This window comes from Eretmochelys imbricata, chromosome 11 (genome assembly GCF_965152235.1).
Source record: "Eretmochelys imbricata isolate rEreImb1 chromosome 11, rEreImb1.hap1, whole genome shotgun sequence".
Taxonomy (NCBI): domain Eukaryota; kingdom Metazoa; phylum Chordata; order Testudines; family Cheloniidae; genus Eretmochelys; species Eretmochelys imbricata.
The window spans coordinates 34,322,822-34,349,509 of NC_135582.1; the positions used below are offsets into that span (position 1 = coordinate 34,322,822).

The window sequence follows — 26,688 nt, forward strand, 5'->3', positions numbered from 1 at the left end:
AGTTAAGCACAGGGCTTGCCATCAATGCTGATATACATTATCCTTTGTGTAACCCCCTACAGAGCCCAGCCCCGTAGAATATCCCTTTTCCTTTCCTGGTAACCTTCGGAGCTGTACTCTTTCATCAAAGCTCTGTTCACCCTGCTATGCTACCACTCTTGTTTGTCTGAAGGAGCAACTGCTTCTGTAGCACAGCTGCAAGTCTGTGACAGCTTAGGCTTCAGTTCTCCCTCCTTCTGGTCCCCTGCCAGGGATGAGGTCAGAGGGAGAAAGGATAAGGTGCAGCACAAGTTTTCAGGCTGACAGTTTACAGCTCCATCGGAGGCAGCTGCCACACGTAGCATCAGAAAAGGCAAGTAGCCGATGTCTGTGAACAGGTTTGTTGGTTAACCTAGCTGAAATACACCAAGGAAAAGGACTTTGATAACATCTTGGGTGTAGGCCACACCTGAAATGAGCAGAATTAAATACCAGTGTGTGACTGTGGAGTTTGATGGACTGTGCTTAGGTGGCTAAAGGAACCCTACGAAATATGAGGATAAATAGGATAAAATTTTAAAAAGGCAAATTTTCCCCTGTTCCCTGTGTGAAAGTTAACAAATAATTTACTAAAAAATTATACAGGAAATCACTTTGTCCTCTGGAGTTATTTTGCCAAATCTGGTGCCTAATTCAGACACTGAAGCTGAAACAGAGATTGTCATCCTGGTTTAGGTACAAATCTCAACACAACCTCAAAAAGGCAATTGCTATGTATGCCTCCCCATAATACGTGCATATTTTTTGAGATAATAAAAGTAAGAGCTACATTCTCTTCTCAGATCTGCCAGGTAGATATGAAGGGAGACTGTAGCCCTGACAACATTCCTTATCAGCATCGAGTCATACCATTGCTTGGAAATCCACCTGGGCATCAACGAGAGCTTTGGAGATCTGTGCTGCTTGCTGAAAGTGAACGTTATCTGGGAATAAGAAAGAGAAGGAAAAGGTAAAGCAGAAATGGCTTCTGCGCCATTGTGGGGAAAAACAGAACAATGAACAGAACACCCAAACAGGAGTAAGACACAAGCCTCTCCTGCACTGCTTACCAGAAGACAAATTAGTTGTGGAAAGCTAGATTATTTTATTGACGTAAATGTAACAGCCTTGCCCCTTCCTGATTTTGTTTTGTCAGTAGTAAAACTGCAAACCTGTCTGTAACACTAAAATGTCTAATTAGTTGCAACTCACCATCTGCTGTTCCGTGAATCAGGAGATACTCAACTTCTTTGAAATTTTCAGCTTTAGCCATGACTGTTGAACTCTGAAAATTTAAAAAAAAAAAAAAAAAAAAAAAAAAAGGTGCTATTATTCAAGAAATAGTTTGCCACCAAACGACTTTCCTTTCAGTTAACGTAACCAGGAGGCCTCTGGATAAAAATAAACAAAATCACGTTCAAGTGTGCACAAGAGTGTTGTACTTTATATGGGAACATTCACAATGTGCTTCTCTGTTTGGGATGTATGTGTGCAGTGTGTCTGCAAAGTAACTTGCATTACAACTCCAGAGGGACAGAGTTATCAGAGAGGCCCCCACGCAATGCATTGCTGACATGCTGTTATTGGCCTGCAGCCCTGTACTTGCCGTGGGTTTCCAGTGCGATTCAGCAAACAATTTAAAAATGTATTACCATGACAACATTGCATCCTACTGTAGCATATACTGGCTATTTCTGAGAGACTGAACAAGCACTTTCCTCAACAAAACATACACTACAATATATGTATGATATCAATATAACCAGACCCTTTTATTTCTAAGCAAAAAGATTAGATATTTAAACTTACTGAGGGAGTAATAGATGTTTAAAAAATTGAGAGAATATGAAATACAAGTTGAAAATAACACTGAACCAAAGGCATAACCTGAAGCTAGGTCACACCTTGGGAAGTAGAAAAATCTTGACGTGAGAAAAGCAGTGACTAAAGATTAATCATGACAAATTTAAAACACTGACAACAGTACGCTAACCAGCAATATGATAACTGCTGGACTTGCAATTATAACCTGAGAATTGCAGAAAGAAAAAGAGGAAATGCAGGCTGAAGAGATCATTTATTTGAACAAGGAAGGGTACAGGACAATGTTCTGATATGCACATTGAGACCACAATAAAGTAGGCCTGGTGAGAAATACAACATATATATTGGTATAATGTTTTTTTAAAGTGTGTGAAATGCAAATTTTCATCCATTAACGATGTTACACTGCTCTTTTGCTAGTCTTGCTTGAACCCTTATATAAACTTTTTTGTATTACATATATAAAAGATCTCGTATAAGGAAGACAAGTGTAAATGGGAATCTGTGTTTGTCTCTTTCATAGATAATAGATCAAATGTAATATTACTAAAAATTAGGTCTAGATATAGAATCCTCATGGTTTTAGATCTAAAAATCTAATGTAGCATGCTACCAAGAAACAATAATACATAGTGCATTTATACTTATGCCTGTTTACACTGTTCTAATAAAGTACCCTTAAAGTGGTTGTAAATATTACTTATTCACACTTTACTCTAACGGCAAAAACTGAACTTAATGTTATACAGTTCAATAAGATTAGGTCTGCTGTAAATTGCAAACTAAATGAAAAAAACCACAAGCCACTTCAACTTTCACTATCAGAATCAGAGTAACCGAAGAGGATGGCTCAGTAAGGACAGATTAACTGACTGGAAACCAGTGACATACTAAAAGCTGAATACAGTGGTTACTGAAACAAGAGTTGGTACGGTGGAGGTGTGATGAAAAAAAAACAACAACCTAGAAAATATCAAAGTTGGAAAGTCTAAAGCTATGGCAAGGCAACTGCCTGGAGAAACATGAGTACAGCAGCATTCAGAGAGAATGAGAAATAGGAAGTAATGGTCCAGTGGCAAAACCAATTAAGCAGCATTCAGTGGGTGGAACATTGTCCACATGCACAGAGAAGCAGCACCTACAACTGATTGTTTAGTCATGCCAGCAAATCAACCTTTATTATTTATGAAGGGGTGAGAAGAGAGAACATTGTGGTGAAGGAGAAGAGATGCATGACATGGTCAGTCAGTCATTTCCTTTTGCCTCTACTCTATGACTTTCAGGCCTTATACTTGACCAACTTCGTCAGTCTGAGACCAGCTTTTCTTTGCCTCTTTCCTCCGAGTGTTAACATTAGACAAGTTCATTTGTAAATACTTCCCAAGAATTCGGAGAACACAAAATACGCAAAGGCAACTGTTTTCCCAACAGATTATCGCTTAAACCTGGGTATTTATGGTCAGTCGTGGTCCTATTCTGCTTTTACATGCATCCAACCAAACCCAGGGAGGAGAATATGACCTGCTTACTTCTAACACTGGAGGTTTCTGAGTCAGGAGCAATCTCAGGTCAGATGGCCACAGTTACACCTCAGAGAGAGAACTGATACTTTAATCAGACCCCAGGACACATTTAAGGGTAAATAAATCCAATACATCAGCATGATTACTTGCTTTCATGACTTACATTGTACAAACCACTGCTCTCAAAGCTCATGTCAGTGCAAGTGTTCAGCTCTGGGCCACACTGAGCATAACTGGCGTCGCTAAAGATCACACAGCAGTCACCATTTTATCAGCGCTCAACAAACAAGTTAAGGTTTGGCTGAAATCTGAAGGTCTCTCTCTCCCTTTGGCATAGTCTCAGCTAATAGAACAAATGTCAAATCAGTACAAGATGGCATATTTACAAAATTGTACCCTGTTTTGCATAACCTAATGATGCAGCAGTTCTTAAGGACTGAACATTTCAAATCTGCTAGCGAAGGATTGCCAAATCTATGACTGTTTCGAACACTTGCCAAAAGCATATCAAATTCAGAGTGAACTGCAAAATAATCTCTTTCACAAGTTGAACAGTCCCTTTTGTAAGCTCTAGGCCCCTGTCATGATCTCTCCAACTAAGCCCCAGGACTCTCCATAGGCTGGTGACCCACTCCCCTACACATCAGCCTAGGGCTTGCACTCTTTGTGTTAGCCCCTACCTCTGGTGTGTTATAACTTCCATTAACTTCAGGGATCTGCCACCTTTACAAACCTCCTCCATTACACAAGACTCCCTAGTTAGCCTACAGGACAAATTGGGCCAAATTTTATTCTCATTTACATTGGTGCAACCCCATTCTACAACCTCCACTGAGGGGAATGGAACAAAACTGGTCTCCCTTCTTTCTCTGCGCTGTATCTCTGCCCTGCTACCGTTGCCACACACTACTACCAGTTCTAGCCATGCTTGCACCCCTTCCTTTGCCAACTCTCTTATTTTCATACTTCAAGGCTAGCCTAAAAATAGCCATCCCACCTAATTAGCTTGCTAGCAGGATGTGAGTTTAAATCATCTCTCAAACTTTCTTCCCAACATCAAAAAGGAACCTGAACCTCAAAAAATTTAATTCCAAATGTATGGATGGAACTGATATTGTGACAACGTGCATGAAAGGCAACAACGTGAGGGCCCTAGCACTCTGATTAGTGCATCACAGTGTCACACAGAAGACCAGGACTCGGCTTCTGGGTCTAGTCGCTGATTCACATGTGAGCAGTGGCTGTCAGCACTAAAGTGGTAGAGCCTTCAGTATTTAGAGGGGAAAGGAACATTGCCTTGCTGATACCTTTCTGGTTGAGGTAAGGGCAGTTTTGATAGACAGAGGCTGTACCAGCTCTCCTTGATGAGACGGAAGGTCATTGTTACAGAGCCTTGAAGAAAGGGGCTAATTTCTGATTGGGGTCAGCAAGGTTCCAAGAAACAAGGTTCTCAGGAGCAAACAAATTCCCCAAAATGAATCACTGGGGGTACTGAACAGGCAAAGGAATAGAGCTTCTTTTGACTCTTGCAGCACACAACGAGCAAAGCCTGTAGTCAAACTTTTCTACCTCTAGAGGAAGGTGTTTAGTGTGACAACATGATCTATATCATCACCCCCTTCTCCATCTAGCCACCATCCTCCCCAATTAGTCTTCTGAGTAACACATATAAAACCTTTAGCTCTTGGTACTGGCAGTTTCAAGGTGGACATTGCCAGCAATGGATGCTGTGCCAAGAAAATTCAACTCCTGGCATGAAAGGATCAAACAGTCCTCTGATGCCATCTGTGCCGTGAAGCTGGAGAATGACTTTGTGCACCCAGTATGTTAATGTTCCATTCTGTAGCAAGAATGTGACTTATATTTACATTATTACCTAGCTGATCTGCTACTGTTCTCACTGCCTTAAAAGGAGGATACTTGGGGCGTGGGGGAAGGCCAAAAGGAAGGTTGATAGAGCTAACAGCTGGGAAAAAGCAGATCTGGTCAGGCAAGGAGGCTATGATGGATCATGATCTGTCCCCTGTAACAATGAAGCCATGAAAAGTCAGATATTGTTCAAGGACTCTTCCAGCAATCATCACCACTTTCAGCAGCTTTCAAGTGAGCCAGGTCATTGCCACAGGATAGCTTGTATTGTCTATGTAAATGTGACGGGTTCTTAAAGCAGATATTTCAGTCTATCTAAATATTTCCTAGAACATTCACTGCATCTCCCAATGAACACAATTTACCGTTCTTTGCTTGTAACCCACGGGTGGTTTAAGACTAATTGTGTGCTGAACTCACCAAAATTACCAACCCTCCATTCCCTGTCTCCTCCAGACACACACTCTTCCCCGTGTATTTCCCCCTCTCACAATGGACTCTTTGACACTCCTTTCTCAGCTCCCCCCAGCAAACAGACTCTTGGAACCAAATTAACAGCTGAACTTCAGATGAGATTATGAGGGCTGAACAGGTGCATCTCTCATAATCTGGGGCTTGTTAGGTGCTGGTTTGGTCCCTGGTGCCTACAGGAAGCCCTAATTTGTGCCTGGCTGCCAAATGCTCATATAAACCATTTTGGCAGCCAGGGCACAGAAACATCCCAGCCACGCCTCCATTCCTACAAGTCATGCTGACTCTACTCCTACCAGAGAATCCCACTACACTGGTGTAAGTCCCTGGAAGCATTTAAAATGGCTGTTTTATGCTCCCCTAATTCTTGTTAGTAGCTGGTCCCATCCCTAGTGTAATTTAGTGACGTCTCAGAGCTGCTCTGCTTTACCCACAGCTGCTTACAGCTCCAAGGGGTTATTCAGGCAGCTGGTCTACAGGTCAACATGGTCCTGCTTCTTTTCCTTCAAGAAATCCACTACACCATGGGCTGGGGGAGGTGAGCTACAGCTTCTAGGCTGGCTCAGTGAGTATTCCATTGTGCTATGGGAATCTCCAGTTATCTGGTTAGACCAGAAGTATAACAACTTTATTGACGGAGTAGGGTCCAAGTTCCCTTAATTTGATTTCCCCACTTCAGTTTGGATTGAATCCTCAGATTCTGAACAGGAGCAGTGTTGCTCTCTTGCAAATTTACTGCAAGTCTTGGAAAAAAATCAAAACCAAAAACAAACAAAAAACAACACAGAACTGTTTCTAACTCTCATAAGTATGGAGGAAAATGTGAAAATATGAAGTGCAATCTACAGGCTCCAAAACCAGAAAGCATATTAAGAATATATATATATATATATTTTAATCTAATTATTTTTAAAATAATCTCATGCTTTTTGGGGACCTGAGTCATGATTTTTGAAAGCTACAGGTCTGCAATACTGCAAGAGCGTTCCTCTTCATTTTTTATGCACTGTGTTTTATTTGTCATTTTACAAAGAAACACACAGTATTTGAGTTAATCTGACTGAATTGGGTAAAGGAGGCTCCGGATTTTTAATTTCCTGCAGGCCCATGACATTTTTTGTGGCATGAAACAAAGATAGATCTCTCTAAATTTAACAACATGGTATCCAAATAATCTAAAAAATGCACATTTCAAAACCTTAGAGGAACCACAGTGACTTCATTTTGGTTGAGTGAGTTTGTTTAAAGACACAGCATAGTTTGCCCAATAGCATATCACATTTCCCACCACCAACCTCAGCCTGGTCCAGTCCACACAAGAGATACACTTCCTGGACACTACAGTGCTAATAAACAATGGTCACATAAACACCACCCTATACCGGAAACCTACTGACCGCTATTCCTACCTGCATGCCTCCAGCTTTCACCCTGACCACACCACACGATCCATCGTCTACAGCCAAGCTCTGCGATACAACCGCATTTGCTCCAACCCCTCAGACAGAGACAAACACCTACAAGATCTCTGTCAAGCTTTCTTACAACTACAATACCCACCTGCGGAAGTAAAGAAACAGATTGATAGAGCCAGAAGAGTTCCCAGAAGTTACCTACTACAGGACAGGCCTAACAAAGAAAATAACAGAACGCCACTAGCCGTCACCTTCAGCCCCCAACTAAAACCCCTCCAACGCATTATTAAGGATCTACAACCTATCCTAAAGGATGACCCAACACTCTCACAAATCTTGGGAGACAGGCCAGTCCTTGCCTACAGACAGCCCCGCAACCTGAAGCAAATACTCACCAACAACCACATACCACACAACAGAACCACTAACCCAGGAACTTATCCTTGCAACAAAGCCCGTTGCCAATTGTGCCCACATATCTATTCAGGGGACACCATCACAGGGCCTAATAACATCAGCCACACTATCAGAGGCTCGTTCACCTGCACATCCACCAATGTGATTTATGCCATCATGTGCCAGCAATGCCCCTCTGCCATGTACATTGGTCAAACTGGACAGTCTCTACGTAAAAGAATAAATGGACACAAATCAGATGTCAAGAATTATAACATTCATAAACCAGTCGGAGAACACTTCAATCTCTCTGGTCACGCAATCACAGACATGAAGGTCGCTATCTTAAAACAAAAAAACTTCAAATCCAGACTCCAGCGAGAAACTGCTGAATTGGAATTCATTTGCAAATTGGATACTATTAATTTAGGCTTAAATAGAGACTGGGAGTGGCTAAGTCATTATGCAAGGTAGCCTATTTCCTCTTGTTTTTTCCTACCCCCCCCCCCCGATGTTCTGGTTTAACTTGGATTTAAACTTGGAGAGTGGCCAGTTTGGATGAGCTATTACCAGCAGGAGAGTGAGTTTGTGTGTGTATGGGGGTGGGTTTTTGGAGGGGGGGTGAGGGAGTGAGAGAACCTGGATTTGTGCAGGAAATGGCCTAACTTCATTATCATGCACATTGTGTAAAGAGTTGTCACTTTGGATGGGCTATCACCAGCAGGAGAGTGAATTTGTGTGGGGGGGTGGAGGGTGAGAAAACCTGGATTTGTGCTGGAAATGGCTTTTAGATAAGCTATTACCAGCAGGACAGTGGGGTGGGAGGAGGTATTGTTCCATATTCTCTGTGTATATATAGAGTCTGCTGCAGTTTCCACGGTATGCATCTGATGAAGTGAGCTGTAGCTCACGAAAGCTCATGCTCAAATAAATTCGTTAGTCTCTAAGGTGCCACAAGTACTCCTTTTCTTTTTGCGAATACAGACTAACACGGCTGTTACTCTGAAACCTCACATTTTTAATTGAATCAGTTTCTTGGTATCTGAAATAAAACCATGATTTACAGCTTGTGATTACTGTTTGTAAAATATCCAGATCAAACTGATCTATTCAACATACCTCCAACCCCAGGAAAATAGTGTAACAACTTAATTCTAAATCCAGAAAGTAGTAACACTAGGACTTCTAGAAGCACAATGTAACACAACTTGAATATTTAACACGTAACTTAAGAAGTTATTCTGGAAAAAATTGGAATGTATTAATAATTTCTTATATCATGTGCTCCAGTGAGAAAGTATATTTAAACTATGTAAAAAAGGAATTAAATACTATCTTACCTCATAGTTTTTCAGATTATCACTTGCTACAGGAAGACCCATGTAACGCTCTGTATATATTGAATCTGTAATATTAAAAGTGTGAATACAATATAGTAGAAGCCTTCTACTTTCATAAGTGCTTTTGTCTACCTGAGAGTCCACATGTTGTGTTACTCACAGACATAAGGTATGCATTACCATTTTGGAAAGAGTCACCATTTTCCCTAATGAGCTTCACAGGGTATCCATAATCATTAGGAATATTTAATGCTGCTGTTGCCATGGACACCTGAATGCTGAATATTAATATATCACCTTGTGTCAATGTTACATTATTGTTACTCTTTCAGTCATCTTAAAGAAACTGCGGAGACTCTAGCATCTACTGACTGGTTTCTGAAAATCATCCAGATAAATGGTCTCAGGTATTTAGAATTTAATGATATTAAGAAAGGAAACTGCCAAAACTGGATTATTCCCTGATGACTGTACTGGACCTTATTTGCTTTATCTTTACATTTATATTCAGTATCTCAGGTCTTCTCAGAGATTTTTAAGTATGTTGTTTGATTTTTTTTAATTGTCAGATTTGCTGCCTTTTTCTATACTAAAATCCACAAACTGAGGTACAATAAACACATTTCAATCTCTGTTTAACTATTGGTTACTACAAGTGTCATAGAGAACCACCTACATTTGATTTGCCTTTTTAATTCCACTGTGTCTTTTTCACTGATCTAGTAAATTACAGTCTGGAATTTTAGTGTTTTGCTGATTGTCACCGAAAATAAAATCTTTGCATAAGATTCCTGCTACATTGGATTATCTGCCCTAAAAGGTCATGACAATTTGAGTACAGCAACTACAGGTAACTGAAAGCTGCAAAATAAAATAAATAATAATAATAAATAAAACTTTCTGAACTAGAGGATGTATTTTTAAATGACCATTACATAACAAATGAGGGGAATAATCTGATGTGTGTCTCATTATGCTGCACATTCTAATGGCTACAATTACTCTGCAATTACTCACCACACAAGTTCATCATTTACATATAGTGGACTCCGATATGGGCTTTTGCAAATCACTAACATTAAACATCTTTTCTGAAGGTACTGAAAGCCAACATTTTTCTAAACCAATGTCACCAAAAGGGGTATTTAATCCCAAAGAATTCAACAGCACAGAGCCTAATATTTCTTGGCTATTTGACCTTAGTTTATGCAACTTTCCGCTTACGTTGTTTGACAAACATGCAGTAGCTTTAAAAGTTTAGTGTCAAAGGTTCTCAGTAATGAAGCGTGCATACCGTAGTAACCACAAGCTGAACATTCTAATTATTAAAGTAAAGCATTTTAAGTGACTACTGTGCTGGTCTAGTCTTGTTTCATAAAAAATGAATAACCCACCCTATCCTATCCCAAGTTAAACATAGAGAAAGATATTTAAATAGCTCCCTTGCGTATTAGCTAGGAAACTTATAGGACCAGATCCAACTCAGTGTAAGACTCCCCATCTTAGCTCAAGGCTACAATCTTGACATTGCTCCTTCTAACAAACAAGCTCCTACAGGCAATTATAATCTTTTGTTTTACATTATACATATAAAAAATTTATAAATAAGTCTTTTGTAAGAATAAATAGAACCCTGCAATAATCTGTTTTCAATCCTGCCACATTTTTCATGTGACAGCATTAAAGGACCAATCACGAACAAATCAATGTACTAAGTGAGACTAAGATGGGAGTGTTCCCTTTACTACCATAAAAAGAACAGGAGTACTTGTGGCACCACATGAAAGCTTATGCTCTAATAAATCTGTTAGTCTCTGAGGTGCCACAAGTACTCCTGTTCTTTTTGCGGATACAGACTAACACGGTTGCTACTCTGAAACCTTTTACTACCATGTAAACACAGAAACTGTTTTTTGTTTGGCCCTACAATGAGTTATATGTGTACAGAGATTTTATTTTCCAGACATCCAGTCTCTTGATGGATTTTCTTCAGAGAATTAACTAGAATTATAAAATCTGAATTTTAAACTTAATGAAATAATTTTGATGCAATTCACATCTGTGGCTTAAAAATAATCAATGTCCCTTTAAGAGATAAATTTACAAACACAAATGTTATTATTCTTCCTATAGTTCAATCTTGTAACCAAAGTAGTAATTTAAAGAAACAAGTACCAATAATAATTAATTTTATAACACTCAGTAATGATCTCTCAACACTTTAGAACACATGGCAGTTTATGAATTCAAATGCAGACATTTACATTATAGTAATATTGCAAATATTACAGTAATTCTGTGCTTTATAAAGGTTAAACAGATTATCTTAAATTTAGGATCTGACTTTTTAAATGAAAAACAGAATTTGGAGAGATTGTGTAATACTGAACAACAGCTCACCAAAACAGACCAAATGGCATTTATGAGAGATCATCCAGTTAATATACAATCAAAGTATTATACAATCAAAGAATCAATTCTCCGCAGCCTCTATGCTGCAAATCATATGAGAATATTTGTAACTGAGAAGACATCACATACCATAATATTGCCAGCGTGACACAGGGGCTACAGCTATTCCACACTTGAACACTTTACTTCCAGATCCAAGCACCATGGAGGTCACGTACCCCCCATAAGACTGAGAAGAAAACAATACAGTTATTTTAAGGGGTCCATCTGCTCCACTACTTTTGACACCTGTTTTTTATATTAAGACCTCCATCACGATTTTGGTACTCCCTCTGGAGCAGGAAGATCAAGAATCAAGTTTATGACTTGGGGAGTGACAATCTCCATTTCAGTCTGCTCCAGAGCAAGGCAACAACACATTACCCTTTACTATGGGCAGATGTGAAATTCACAAACTAGCCCACTACACAGATGTTTAAGTACCTGATATGCAGAAGCAAGCAGGCAGCATAATATCAAAAAGGTGTTACTTGCTGCCATAAGCAATTGCACTCAACAGTTTAGAGGCCAGTTTTGAAAATTTCCTCTTAACATTTAAAGAGAAGTAATTTTAGGAACTTATCCTTACCTTGCAATGGGATAACGATGGACTAACCCTCAAGCAGCTGCAGAGTCTAGTGACTTCAATGACATTCATACGCTTAGGGATCAGCACTCATGGAAGCCACTGCAGGATTGGGCCCATCAGTCCCAGTATGGCAAAGCACTTATACATGTTTAAGTTCAAGCACACAAGCAGTCCCACTGAAATCAATGGGGCTATCAATGCGTGGGATAGTGACTGACCAGTAACTGGAAGTTCTGCGAGAAGCGTGGTCCCTATCTGCATTCCACCATGTGCCCACAGCTGGAGAGTTGAAAGTAGTGTCCATTAGTCCATGCATGCACCCTGGTTCATCTCATACCTCTGTCCGAGGGGATAAACAGCAGGGCAGTTCCTTCTCTACTGTAAATCAGAGAAGATCCAAAGCAGAGGAGAAGGAGGACAAGTAGTGGAATACAGACAGGGACCACAGTTACAGGTCAGTAACGTCCCCTTCTTCTTCAAATGATGGTCCCTACTGTAGTCCACTGAGGGTGACTGAGAAGCAGTACCTAAGTAGGATGAGTGGAGGACCACCATCCCAAAGGAGGCATCAGCAGAGAAGTCCTGCACCAGGACAGAATGTCTTGCGAATGTGTGAATGGAGCCCCACATGTCCACCGAAGGGCATCTCCTGAAGTGATGCCATAGTTGTTGCTTGTGCTCCAGTAGAATAAACTCTCACTCCATGGGGGGAGGGGTGATAGAGTAGAATGCAGCCAGAGAGCCATTTGGAGATTACCTGGGTAGAAATGGCATGCCCCCTGACTCTTTCTGCGATAGCGATGAAAAGTCTCAAGGATTTCCTGATTGATTTTGTTCTTTACAGGTAAAAGGCCAAGGCCTGCAAACACAGAAGGAGCGGAGTCTTCATTCTCCTAAGGAATCATGTGGTTTTGGGAGGAACAAAGGTAAGTGAATTGATTGGTTAAGGTGAAATTCTGAAACTACAATGGGGGTGAATTTGGGGTGTATATGCAAAGTAACCTTATCCTTATGGAATATACTGTAAGGAGGATCTGCCATCATCGCTGCAAGCTTACCAACCCTTCTAGCTGAGGTGATGGCTTTGAGGAAAGGAGAGACATGGAGCAAGAAGCTAAAGGTTCAGAGGGGGGCCTTGTGATTACTGAGAACAAGGTTCAGGTCCCTCTGGGGAGGAGGCTTCTGAATAGGTCGGAAGATTCTGATTAGGCCTTCCCAGAATCTAGTGGTCAGGGGATGTGGGAAGATGGAATAGAAGGTGGATGGTATGCACTGACTGTCCCCAAATGGACTCACAAGGAGCTGATGGACAGGCCTGATGTCTTCAGAGAGAGGATGTAGTCCAAGATGAGAAGACTATCTGCAGTTTCTAAAAGAATGATCCTTTGATGTACTCAAAAAGAAAAGCGTCTACATTTAGCGAGATAACATCTTCCAGCAGAGGATGTCTCGCATGGTCGTGGAGCATGAGCATTCTAAGGATGATGCTCATCTAAATACCAAGCCTGGAGGAGGAGCAGATGCAGACCGGGGTGCTTGATCTTGCCGTTCCCCTGAGTCAGGAGCTCACTGGGAGTATGATCAGTAGCCAGAATGACATGCATAGGAGTTGGGAAGCCAAAACTGTCTGCGTCAATAAGGGGTGATCCGGATGACTCATGCCCCGTCCAGCTGGATTTTGCATAGAACTCCTGACAGGAGGGGTAGTGGAGGGAAGGTATGGCTGAACTGGTCTGTCCAAGGAAGAAGCAGAACATTGGCCTGGGAGTGGTGACCTAGGGCTCCTGTGTAGCAATAAGTGATACATCTCCTGTTCCTTTGAGAGGTGAACAGAACCCTGCATAATATCAAATCATTGTGCTCCTACTCATGTCAACTGTAAAATGTTTGCTGAGAGAGTCTACAAGCACATTCTGCTTCCCCACAGGTAAGCTGCTGATAGGGTGATTCAACTGCTGACACAGTTGATTCCACATGCTGACTTCTTCTGCACACAGGGAGATGAATCTCACTCTTCCCTGCGTGTTGATGTAGAAGACAGTCGTAACCTTGTCTGGCATTATAAGGACATGGTGAGTGTGGATGAATGGAAGTAAGGACTTGCATAGCTTCTGGACTACTTGCAACTCCAGGACACTGAGGTGCATCTTGGAATCTTGAGATATCCGGGTATCTTGTTCTGTGCAGCTGTTCAAGTGGACTCCCCAACCGAACAGCGATACATCTGTAATAATGATCCTATCAGAGAGGAAGGAAGAAAGAAGACGCCCACGCATACCCAATGAGGATTTGTCCATCATAATAGGGAAGACACTACCCTGGCAGGAAATGTTACCATAAGGTTTATGGGATAGCAGTTTGGAGAATACATCAACTGCAGCCACATTTGAAAGCAACGAAAGTGGAGTCTTGTGAATAGGGTGATGTAGGTCCATGAGGCCAAGAGAGACAGAAAGGTCTTGACCGATACTCTAGGGTTGCCTTCGATCTGCACTACAATATTGTTCACAGTCACTGTCCCTGGGCAAATATGCTTTTACGGTGATAGAATTCAAGGTGACCCCGAAGAAGTCCAGAGATTGCATGGGGGTGGGACTAGATTTTTCAGGATTTACACTGACTCCCAGTGAGGAGAGGAGATGCAGCATTACAGAAGCTGACTCATATGTTTCCTGGAGGGACTTGGTGACAAGTAGCCAGGCGTCGAGACAGAGGAAGTGCTAAGGGGTGGACTAGGCCCTGAAACCCCCGGCTGGAGGCCTTGTGGCCCTGCCACACCCCACCCCAGAACAGGGCAGTAGAGTGGCCAACCTGCCTAGAGTGGCTGTGTGAGGAGCAGCCAATCAGGGCCCAGCCGGTCATTACAAGAAGACCTGCAGGGCCAGAGCAAGTTCAGTTCTTTGCTAGAGTTGGAGGGGAGTGGATGGTGCTCCAGACTGGCTGCTGGGACTCCATGAGGAAAAGGCCATGAGATAAGGGTGAAGAATGTGCAAGAGCCATAAGGAAGTGGCCCAGGGAATTATAGCAGTAACACAGTTTATTTAAAGGGACATTGTGAACGGCTGCTATCTATAGGGTCCCTGGGCTGGGACCCACAGTAGAGGGCGGACCTGGGTCCTTGCCCCCGCCAGCCACTGGGAAAGTAGCCTGGACTTTGAGGCACCCCAGAAGGGGAACTGAACTGTAGTGGCCCAGCTGAAGAGCTGGGGGGCCAGAAAGGCCCTGAGAGGACAAAGATACTGCCTCCAGGGAAGGAGCCATGGGGCAATGCTCTATTCCGGAGCAGGGACAAACAGAGAGACATTACAGAGGGCTCTGAGAGAGGCCCCTGTTGGACTTGTACCCCGAAAGGGGCTTGCGTTGCTTTTATCTCACAGACTGTGCATGACTTGGCCAGAGGGCTGAGTCACTGAAGACCCACCACAAACAGCGAGAGAGTGCAGGCACACGCACTCAACCAGGTAGCACTCGCAAGAGGTGAGTGCGACCTCGTTACAGGAAGATAACGAGATCACCATGTCTGACATGAGCTGCTACAACCAAGAATATCTTGGTAAGGACTCTGGGGGCAGTCACTATTCCAAAAGGGAGCATTCTGTACTGAAAATGGTCAGATTCCATCATGAATATAAGGAACCGTCTGTCAATGGGATGAATGTCTAAATGAAAAAACAGGCATCCTTCACGCTGAGAGTCATAAACCAAATGTCCTTTTCTAAGGATGGGATTATAGATGCCAAGGTGACCATGCGAAATTTGATTTGCGAATGAAGTACTTGAGATGGCGGAAGTAGAGGAGTGATCGTCAACTGTCCTTCTTTTGCAATACCAGGAGATAAGTTGAGTAAAATCTCAAACCTGGTAAAACCTGGTATTGAGGATGGATGTGTTCTACTGCTCCTCACTGCAATAAGGGGTTGCTCAAGAATACCCTCATGAGTGGCCTCCAAGGATGTGTGGGGAGGAGAATTTTGGAGGAGGTAGGTATGCAAACTCTATCATATAGCCAGATTGGATTACGTTCAGCACCCACTTGACTGTGCAGGTCTTTTGCGCGCCAGAGGGACCATCACTCAAAGAATTACAATTTAGGCATGTGCTTTAAAAATTTCCTGAGGCAAGGCCTTAGTGAAGAGCTGCCAATTTGATAGCTCTGTAAATTGAGGTATCCCTTTCGTCCATAGGACATGTTCAGAAGCAGCATCAGTGCAGACTTCGTCACATTATGTAGCTATTGTGTAGAGTAAAAGATAACAGCTAAGTCTTTATAATTACCTAATAGAGATTCATCAGCCAAAGTAATCTGAATACTCACCCAGCCCCAAATAGCTATTCTGTTCTTATCGACAAAGCTCATTTCAGAAAATTTTCTAAATGCAAACAAAAATCAAACACTCACTAGATTGCAGAGATTTTAGAGTAGTAGTAATCACATGGAATTCCCTGTTTTCTGACATGCTGACATTTTAACTCACACAGCTAGGGCTGGACTATTTGGGCCAGTGATTGCTTGAGACAAAATGTAATGTTTCACCTTTTTCTGAACTTCATAAAATCTGGGGATTTTGAAGGTTTTTGTGTGTGTAACTGACAGAAAACAAAACCTGGCAGCTTTGTAAAAAAAAAAAATGCTCATCTCAGATTTAGCCTAGATGATTTTTTGGTATGATATTGGCAGCCCCAAAGATATGAAATGGTAAGAGCCAGGGATTACATCTGATCCTTACAGGAGAGATGAGGGCTGAAAAACAATCCCTGAAACTCAAGTCAGGTAAATTCCTTTTCAACACTGAAGTTTACCTCTCAGTGATACTGGTGCAATCTCACTGACTTCATTTACTTCAACTAGGTCCACCAGTATAAGCTGAATGGTGAATAGGACTACAGGTGAAAATGCTGATTAGCTCAGCAGATACAAACAGAAGTCAGTCTTGATGAACTGAACACAATAATTTGTTTTAAAATATAGTCTGCTTTTTGTGCTCCCTATCAAAAAGTCCTTGGTCATCAGTCAACAGTTAAATATTAGTAAGGTAATGATTAGGAGATGGTATATAATAAACATACACATTTTGAAAATTGCACCGTTAAGTGACTACTAGCACAGAGTCACAAAAGAAAGTTTGTGGACAAGTCCAAAGTAGAACTTGGGTCTCTTGACTCCAAGTCATATGCTACAGTGACAAGATTATCCTCTCTCTCTTTTATAATATTACCACTAGAATAAAGTTTTTGCTGATGAAGCAGAGCCTCCCCTCACTGTACGTCATGATGTTCCTTGTTTTATTTATATACTAATTAAACATGTACTACTTAAACATGACTACGGCTCAGCATATAGAATTAAACAGTATTTAGCCAGTTTTTTGGTACAAATTTCAGTGTAACTATTTGATAAATCTATTTCTGCCTCCCTCCCCCCTGATTTTTATGAGTTGTTTATTGAATAGAAAGAAGAGTGCCTTGGTTTATCACTCTTAAAACTTCAACAGTTGAGACATCAAGCGTTATAATAGTTAATGAAACAGTTCTGTGTGCTTACCTAGCTGCTGAGATTTGATCCTCTACTTCATATGTTCCCAATCTTCGATTTACTGCATGCATAATTTCATCTCCTTGGTAGCCACTTCCTCTGCCATCAAAGCTAGCCACAATGATCTGTTCTGTGCTTGCAAGGTATGTAGCCCAATTGATACGGAAAGCATAATCTACTTTCTGACTGCAGGGCCCTGCATAGCTGTGAAAGAATCCCAAAGGAGTAAAACATCTGCTGTTCATTTATTCTCTCATAAAGAATATGTGATACAGTTATTGCTGAAAATCAAACAGGCAAACTTAAAAACTAAACTGAGCATCAGAAATGTGTGAAACCCATCCACTGCTTACCCCAAACCCCTGCTTTTACTGGGTAAGAGCAGCAATCTTAGTGGAATTATTCACATGAATAAGCACTGCAGAACCTGGCCCTTCTTTAGGAGGAATTCAATTGCTTTGCACTGTAGTAACAACCATGAGATGATTTCAATAGGGGATCAAGAATCCTAAGCAAAGTCCCTCTCTCTTTGTTTTGTCTCTTTGTTTCAAATTGATGCTATTGTTTAACCGAATGAATCTATTTCTGGTGCTCTGTTTAATTATTATTCATTATTTGTCTCATTAAAATGTTAAATCAACAGTAAACAGCCTTCACTTGTGAAAATACAAAACAAAAACCCCATGTTATTTCATCACACTTTCAGTGACTCATCAGTGAAATTTAAAAACAAAAAAACCACCCTACAGACTAATCAAACTATTTCTCATGGAAGCTTGGAAGGAAGAAATGAGAAGTGATTGTTATTGTACTTTGTTTTTTAACTACTTTGGAGGCACTCAGATATTATGGACATGGGGCTGCATAAGTACTCAAACAGATACGGTTAGATTAGCTAGATCAGCAAGTATCATCTTTACTAATCTAGCATTCTGTTTCCGAAGAATTCATTGTGTGCTGTCTTGTTTATTCTTAATGGGAGACCTTACATGAGTAGGACCTGCAAGACTGGGCCCCAAAATAACCAACTCTATTTCCCTTTTGGGGAAAAAGGAGGAGCCTTTTTAAAAGGGAAAATAGGCATTAACAGAAAAAAATCTGAACAATAAAAGGACTCGTTATCTACCTCCTATGTCTATGCACGTCACTTTCAAAACTGATCCATACATATGTCAGAACATCAAGAGGCCCTTTTAACAAGTGAAGGGGGTTTACTGTTCATTACAACTATAAGTAGGCAAATAATGAATAATTCTATCCAATGCTATTAAATAAAGAAAAAGAGGTCACTGAGTTCTGTGTTGAGAGGAAAACAATGCAACTCCTGAATTATGCTATTCTCCTTGTGGAGCCAGTTTTCAGTAAATATGGAAATTAGTTAGCCATTTCTATGCATAGCCAATTTCAGTCATTCTCATTAAAGAAAAAATAATTAATGAAAATACATTAGTATGAGCAGAAGAGAGTGAGGAAGAAAAGGAACAAAGAAAATATATTCAAGATCCAGTGAATGTGTCTTCTTTTTTGTGCTTATGAATTCCTTGGCCTGATTTCTCTGTTAATATGAAGATTATCACATACCTGTACAATACAGTACAGTTCTCTTACATAAACCTAACCTACCTGAAGAGCAAATTTCTTTTCTGGGTTTTGGAACCAGGAAAAGTTAGACAAATTTGTCACTTAGCCACGGTTTTCTAGTCAGTTGCCTCTAATATGTATTATTGGTCCAACTGAAAGCCTGCTGAAGTCAATTGGATTCTATCCATTGACTTCAATGGGTTTTGGGTCAGGCTGCAAAAGGACTATGGTCAGCTGTTTTCAGAACAATCTGGAAACAGGGCCTGGTCCTCAAAGATAAAGGGGAACTCTTGTGTGCCCTGAACTCCTATTGACTTCAGTGGGAGCTGAGGATGCTCAGCACCTCATGGAAAGGGCACAGAATCTTAGAGGATTATGCCTGAAGAGTATCCAGGGCCATAAGCAATAGATACCCTTGTTAAACCTTGCAGCATCTGACAGTCCACATGCTTAGGAGGTCCACTGTAGAACAAACCACATGACAATCTACAGAAAACTGGTATTCACAATGGCTTCTCTGTCTCTTAAACCCACTTTTAAAGGTAATTAGAGGCCAGTTATGTGTTTTCTGAAGTTATTAGAAGTCTTTGAAGGAAATGAAAGTGATTACGTTGCTAATGTACTTGAAGACTTACACATCAAGGAGCAGAGGGTACTTCTTCGATGAAGCAAAATGGGGAGGTAAGATCATCTGATACCACAATGCTAAAAGTAAAAAAAATAAGTTTGATTTGTATTAGTCGTGCTATGGAATAACTAACATACAGCAGCACTGTTCACATAATCAGTAAAGTATGTTTGAGTCATCCATTAATTTTTTAAAAATTGTACAAAAAACTTTATTTTATTGAAAAATGCCCTAAAACAAATTAGTCTAGATTTAGATTTACTAGGTTAATTAGAAATCTTGACTCATAATGTCTTCATGGTTTAAAAGTAAGTCACTGGAAATTCTGAAGCTGGTAGTTACAATTTTTTTAAAAAAATTATCAGTATGTTTTCTGTAGTTAAGAGTCTACATTTAATGTGGAAATCTTCACAAAGTGGCATGCTGCCAGTCTGATATCAGCTCAGAAAATGCTTTTCTAGTCAACTTTCTAGCTCCCATGTCCCAAATGAGAGAGAAAATTGAGTGGAAATTATGAACTTCCCAGGTAAGTGTGGAACAACGAACTCCGTTCAATGGTCTATGAACAAAATCTAAGAAATGTGTTTTATTATATTTACATCATGGGGAATAGGAATATAATTCCATGCTTTTCCTCTCACAACTGTGATGGAAGAGCTGGGCTGATATGAGTTAACCAAACATATTAAGTGCAGACTGTGAAGGATATAGGGAGTTCTGCAGACTTAGTGGTTTGCTTGTTCACTGACGGATTTTACTGGAATGGATGTTGCACATAGAGTGTAATGAGTGTTATAGGAATGTGTTGTGTTCTAATGGTTAGAGTCCAAGTGTTTCAGGAGTTTGTAGAGTTCAGACTACACATGATGTTAAAATATAAAGGTGCTAAGTGAGACATTCAAAAATTAAGACTCTGGGTCATATGCTGTTGAAAGTGTTTTTCCTCTGTGCTCTGTAGATATAGGTATACGCATCTTCATTGAGATGTACAAGACACATGGATTGAAGAGGATATTTGGATCTGAAGTTTAAATTAGTGGGATTTTTTTTTCTGTCCAGTACTAAACAAAGAAAGAAGAGGAAATTCCCCTTACCCAACAGCTTCTACCCAGAAGAGATGAAGTAGTAAGAGGAAGAAGGAATAAAAAGATGAACACACAACTGATAGCATGAAGATCATCTTTAAACCTCCATCTTCCCTGGTAGTTTCCATCTTTAACCCTACTAAAAGTGTCACTAGAAATAAAAGACAGAAACACAAAGATAAAGGAGAGCTATAATATTAATGAGATAACAGTGGGAGGAGGGAGGTATCTAAAAAGTGCAACAAAGTTTGTAAAACTTGATTCCTGTAAGAATGATCATTTTGTTGAACAGAGTGAATGTTTGTCACAAAAAACAGGCTGACACTAGAAGTTGGAATCAAGAATAGTCCGGGAAGGCACTGTGCATACTTCTCATAGCCTATCAATGTTCCTCAACCAAGTATCAATTCAAGGCAAGACTCCAAGGAAACTTAAGAGGCCATGAGCCAAACCAACTGGTTCGGGTTCCTTGACACCATGCAAATCCAAACCAGCAAGATTCATAAAGCATTAGTGGCGAATTCACCTACTGGGCAATTTAGCCCCATATCTAACATCTATAATAACCACTTAAAACAAATTCTTTAAGCACTAACACATTGTTATATTGTTATTCAGAAAACCCGGAGTCAGTAGAATATTCAGGCATACACATACTTTTAAGCATGTGAGTCATTCCACTGACTTCAATTGGACTAATCACATATTGAAGTTACACACATGCTTACGTGCTTTGCTGAATTGGGGGCCTTAATAACCCAAAAAAGTTTTCTAGAAATTTAGATCCTGCATCTATTTTTGAATAATCATAGTACCACTCCAGCATGATCTCTGTCTTCAAACACAAGCCACCCACATTAAATGTGCCTTTAAATTAACATAAATGAGTAATCTCTTTAAACCAATTAGAATTCTACTATGAGCTTTCTGGCGTAGCAGCACTTTTATCCTTTAATTTTGACTCTTCACCCCACCACATATATTAGCAACTAAAGAGCAGTCATCCACAACATCATCAAGAAGAAAGCACAATGATACACACTCTACAAAAGAAATTTGTCAAGGGTAGCAGCTGGTTTTATTCTGTGTAATTTCAATGGTGCTGTCATTTCACTATTTACACACACACACACTCTCTCTCTTTCTCTCTCTCAAAACTAAAAGTTTTAAGAACCAAAATAAATACAGCTTTAGTCTTCAATTAGAATATATTTAAGAAAGTTTCTAGCCCGGGATTTTTAAAATGTACTGCATCTTTCCTAAAAATGGTAAAGAATTAAGACATATTTTTAACTTACAGTATCCATTCAGACTAATGTTGTCAACTCTTTTGGAAGGCATTTGAATATCCTTCAACATACTGTCCAAATCTGTGTTGTTTTCCAAAATTCTGATGACTAAATAACAAGGTGGATAAAAATGTATTTAATTTAAATTTAAAAAATCATTCATTTTTCCTTTTTAAAAATAAACCTGTTTAAAATTCAATTTGAAATTGACAAGCTACATTAGGACCGAAATTTACTATAATCTATTCAAATAATTTAAATAAATAAAAATATGCTGAATCATTGAGCCCTCTTCAAATTCTAATGAGTTACAGGTTGCTATTTTTTAAAAAAGTTATATACACAATTGGGGGAAGATGCTTCAACTTTTGAGGTCAACTCAATTTCCTGTAAATTAAATATTCATATTATTTTCAGCCTTTTTAATAGAGCAAATGCTGGTATTTATATTTTTCTACATTTAAGCACTTTCAGTTTCTGTTGTTCAGAAGAACTTTTGCATACTGGGATTTTCAAAAGCACCTGTACAGATTCACACCCAGCTTCCATTGATTTCAATGGGAGTTGTGTGTTGTGCTTAGGTGCTTTTGAAAATCTCACTAGGGGTTAGATTCATAAAGGAGATTTAGGCTGAACATCGCAGTGCCTAACATGTAGGCGCCCTGCCACCAGGTGGAATTCACAGCTCTGAGTTAGGTGGCCAAGCTCGCTGTACAATGCATGGGGAGAGTTAGGTGCCTAAGAATGAGATTCACAGAAGCCAGCAAGCTGAGTGGAGAACTGCCCGAGCTAACCAATAGGAAATGCCGAAGAGAGGGGTGAGGCCCAATCCCTGCCCTCAGAGGGAACTAGATGGCTAAATCTCAGCCAGATGGATGTCCTTCTTTTTGTTTGGGATTCAAAGCTGAGAGCCCTCTCATGGAGTTAGGTGTCTAAGTCAGGCCTGGGGTTTGAGCACTTCTGGGGTGCTCAGGAAGCTGGCACCTGTGCCTTCAACAGCAGAGTTTGAGATCTGCCCCAGAATACTGCATAAGCCAGTAGTTCTGCCATAGCTGCATCAGGCAGAATGGAGATTCAAACTCAGGTCTCCCATATCCTGCATGAGTGCTCTGACCATTGGGCTAGTGTTTAGTGTCTGGCTGTATTATGTACACGGCCCAATTCGGTAGATATGCTTTAAGGTGGATTCTGAGCACATCCATCAGATCCGCACCTTCAGGTGAGATAGGTGGGGGAGTGCCTAGCTTGTGACTTCAACCAAGGCTTAGGTGTGAGTTAGGCACCAAACAGTTCAGTGGTTTCAGGACTGATGCAGCTATGGACATGCCCAGTGGCAGAAATTTAGGTGCATAGGGGACTTAACCAGTGGAAATGTAGCTGCCTCCACAGTTAGGTGGCAATTAAGCAGGGGCTTTGTGGATCTAAATTGTGGATTTAGATGTCTAAAGTGACACGCACCTAAGTCCTACTTGTGAATCTAGCCCTATACATCCATCTGCATCTTTAGGTGCCTAATTACCTTTGAAAATCTGGCCCCTTGTGCTTCAAGGTTTTATAGCATTAGTAGATCTCATCTTCTCTCACCTGCTTTTTATTAATGGATTGGAAAAGGAAAACAAACTTTCCTGCTTTTTTTTCCCAACACCCGATCAGTTTCTCAACTTTGAATGAACTAGTCCAAATGAAGATTATATTGTCTGTGCACCTGCTAGTTAAACTGACACCAAAAGTAATAAAGCATACTGGGATTTTCAAAAGCACCTGAACAGATTCACACCCAGCCCCTTTAGGTACCTATCTGCACCTTTAGGCACCCAACTACTTTTGAAAATCTGGCTTATGGTGACCAGAAACAACCCATAAATTCCCTAACTGCAGTTAATATGTCCTTTGTTTAATAAATCAGTTTGAAATGCAAAACATGGTATAAACCTGCTTTTGTTCCTTATGTATCCAACACATGTAAGGTAACTTTATTTGTAGAAAAACAACTTATTAGGGTTGGTTTTGTACACTTTTAACTGAATTCCAGTTTCCATCCAAATGCACCTAGGCAGAAATCATGAGTAAAATTTTACCTAGTGAACAAGAAATGCATCACTCACTATTTTCTAACATAATAAAAATGTGAAAATTAAGAATATGAACAAAATGTTGAGCTATATAATTACTTATATATAGTATATCCTCCTTGTTAGCAAAAAGTAGTATCAAATTTATTGTGATGGCTACAGTTAGTTGCAAATCAAAATCATTTAATGGTTATACCAACCAATGAGAATGAACCTTGCTTTAGGAAAATAACTAAAAAGTAAAAAGCAAGAGTAAAATTTATTATTTAAATCAAGTTTTCTTGCTTGCTGATTTAAATCAATGCTGAAAAATCAATACACCTTGTTAAAACAACAACAGAAATAAATGGCAAGTCTGATTACTGAATTCCAGTGCATTTTATCTCGTTCTACTGGGAAAAGCTTAGAGTTAGCCAGGACACAATTGACTGTCAAAATTAGGTTTCAGAGTAGCAGCCGTGTTAGTCTGTATCCGCAAAAAGAAAAGGAGGACTTGTGGCACCTTAGAGACTAGGTGACACAAGTACTCCTTTTCTTTTTGTCAAAAATTAAAATACCCTAAGACTAAGGATACCCCATATCTACTACACACGCAGACGCACATTGCAATTGAAAATAGAGAAGATCAAATACCATGATCATCACTACTTCTGGACAGCACAGAAGTGGGCAGGCCGGGACCTGTTGACACAAGAAAAGAACATCTGTGTTTTAGTTGAATGCCTTTTTAAACGTGATCCTGTAACACTAACTAGGAGAGTGTGATTCCCAGAATGTTCAGCTTGGGAAAGTATCTGAATTTTTTAAGAACCATCACTGAGACCCCAAAAGTCTCCCCAAAGGCCCTCCACCTACTTTCCACAGAAGCCCCAGGTTCCCCCCTCCCTTCCATGTTTGAGAGAGACCCAAAGTGCGAAAGCATTGGCTTAAGATTTCAGCACCTTAAAACAATGTGCAGTTCAGAACTCAGGGGTGATTCAAATGCTTTTTTCCCTGAACTAGCTAATTCGTCCCTATCACTTTCCAGTATGTGTGCCAGTAGGTCAGTGACTCAGGAGGAGAGCTCAGGTATTTCTTGGACCCTAAATATTGGACACTAAATATTTCTTGGACTTTTTTTTTAAACAGGCTCACTATCTCTCCCCTTATATTAATCGCACTCACTGAGGATTTCTCTTCCCTAAAATGTAAATCGCTGGCCTTGCTCCCAAAGGAACATCCAAGTCCTTCCACAATATACAGCTCTCTACAGCAGCATCTTCCCTTACAAGTCTCCCTATGGAATTCTGCCACTGATTCTCCTTGAACCACCAGTCATCAAAGAAGGCAAGAATCTATTTTCCTCACTCCACTTCTGGAGTGAGAGTGTCACTTCTATGATACTTTAGGGCATTAAAGTGTTCAGAATTGAAGAGAGGGGGCTGTAGTAGCTCATTCTTCGGGATAAGCCGTCAGCACTGGCACATGCCACTGACCCTAATCTGTTGTCCTTCTGAGCATGCTGCAAGATGCATCTGTTTGCACAGGCAGCTTCAGAGATAGGTCTTGCTGGGGGTTAGATCTGCATGGGAGAGGGGAATTGTATGTTTTCTTGGGGGGTTGAGTTCTGCTGACTGTTGAGGTAAGCTATCATTCCATTTTATTTTTATTCTTATAATTTGAGTGACAGGTGCTTCAAGCTTAGGACAAGCAGTTGTTAATTACTGCATAAATCCAAAGAAACAACAATGAACACATAGCATTGTTCTTTAGCACGTACCACAGACATCGTGGTTGAACCCCTCCTAATTAAATACTGAGTCACATCTGCATCTACTAGTTTGGGTTATACTCACCATAACAATTCAGCAGATAATATTGTGCATCACTGCTGAAGGATGCAGAATAATACTGACATCTCTCTTTGTCCAAATCACAGCTCACGCACTTAGGTGTGGTTGGACCATTTCCAGCTGACACTCTGCAAAGTGATGGAAAGTTTCATTTAAAAGGTAAATGACATTTCTGAAAATGTCCATTCAGTCACCACAGTTGTCAGGTGACTAAACAATGCCAGATGGAATTTGTCTATTTTGCATCAGAGATATATCTCTGTACAAACCATGCATAAGCATGTATGTAGAACAGAGCTCCCTAGTAACAATGCATTTCGCATTATGATGTGCTTTTCTTACAAACATGCCATTATATAGGGTATTAAGGTCCAGTCCTGTTCCCACTAAAGTCAACAGCAAAACTCCAGTTGATTGTAATGGCAGCAAAACCAGAAACTAGCACTCCAGAGTTCAGGCAATACTGCAATTTACATCATAATCAAAACTCTAAAATACTAATATTATAATGAGCATTTTTCATCTTCTAAAAAAATTGTTTTATTCTCTGGAACACAACAGCTTGTTTTCCTAAAATATTTTAATTAAATATCCCACACAGCACTGTACACTTTATTTGGGATCAATGGATATTGAATATCTTAATCACTAAACTTGTCTATAACTTTCATTACATTCTTTTCATTTCTAAATTTGGAAATATAATAAGCATCATACTTATAAAGGTTTCTTCCTCCTGGCATTCCACCAAATTCATTACTGAGGTAGTATC

At 40.2% G+C, this 26,688-nt stretch overlaps 1 protein-coding gene across 1 annotated transcript in view; it reads right to left on the minus strand.

The window, feature by feature from the left end:
- DPP4 (dipeptidyl peptidase 4) overlaps positions 1-26,688 on the minus strand; it is a 66,878-nt gene that overhangs the window by 2,104 nt on the left and 38,086 nt on the right. Inside the window, exons 13-23 of the mRNA XM_077830381.1 lie at positions 26,634-26,687; positions 25,920-26,044; positions 24,718-24,765; positions 22,022-22,120; positions 19,646-19,715; positions 17,439-17,633; positions 16,212-16,266; positions 11,398-11,497; positions 8,857-8,921; positions 1,231-1,303; positions 889-962 (exon numbers count right to left, since the gene is read on the minus strand). Coding sequence (XP_077686507.1) covers positions 889-962; positions 1,231-1,303; positions 8,857-8,921; positions 11,398-11,497; positions 16,212-16,266; positions 17,439-17,633; positions 19,646-19,715; positions 22,022-22,120; positions 24,718-24,765; positions 25,920-26,044; positions 26,634-26,687 — 958 coding nt within the window. The remainder of the gene's footprint in view (positions 1-888; positions 963-1,230; positions 1,304-8,856; positions 8,922-11,397; positions 11,498-16,211; positions 16,267-17,438; positions 17,634-19,645; positions 19,716-22,021; positions 22,121-24,717; positions 24,766-25,919; positions 26,045-26,633; position 26,688) is intronic.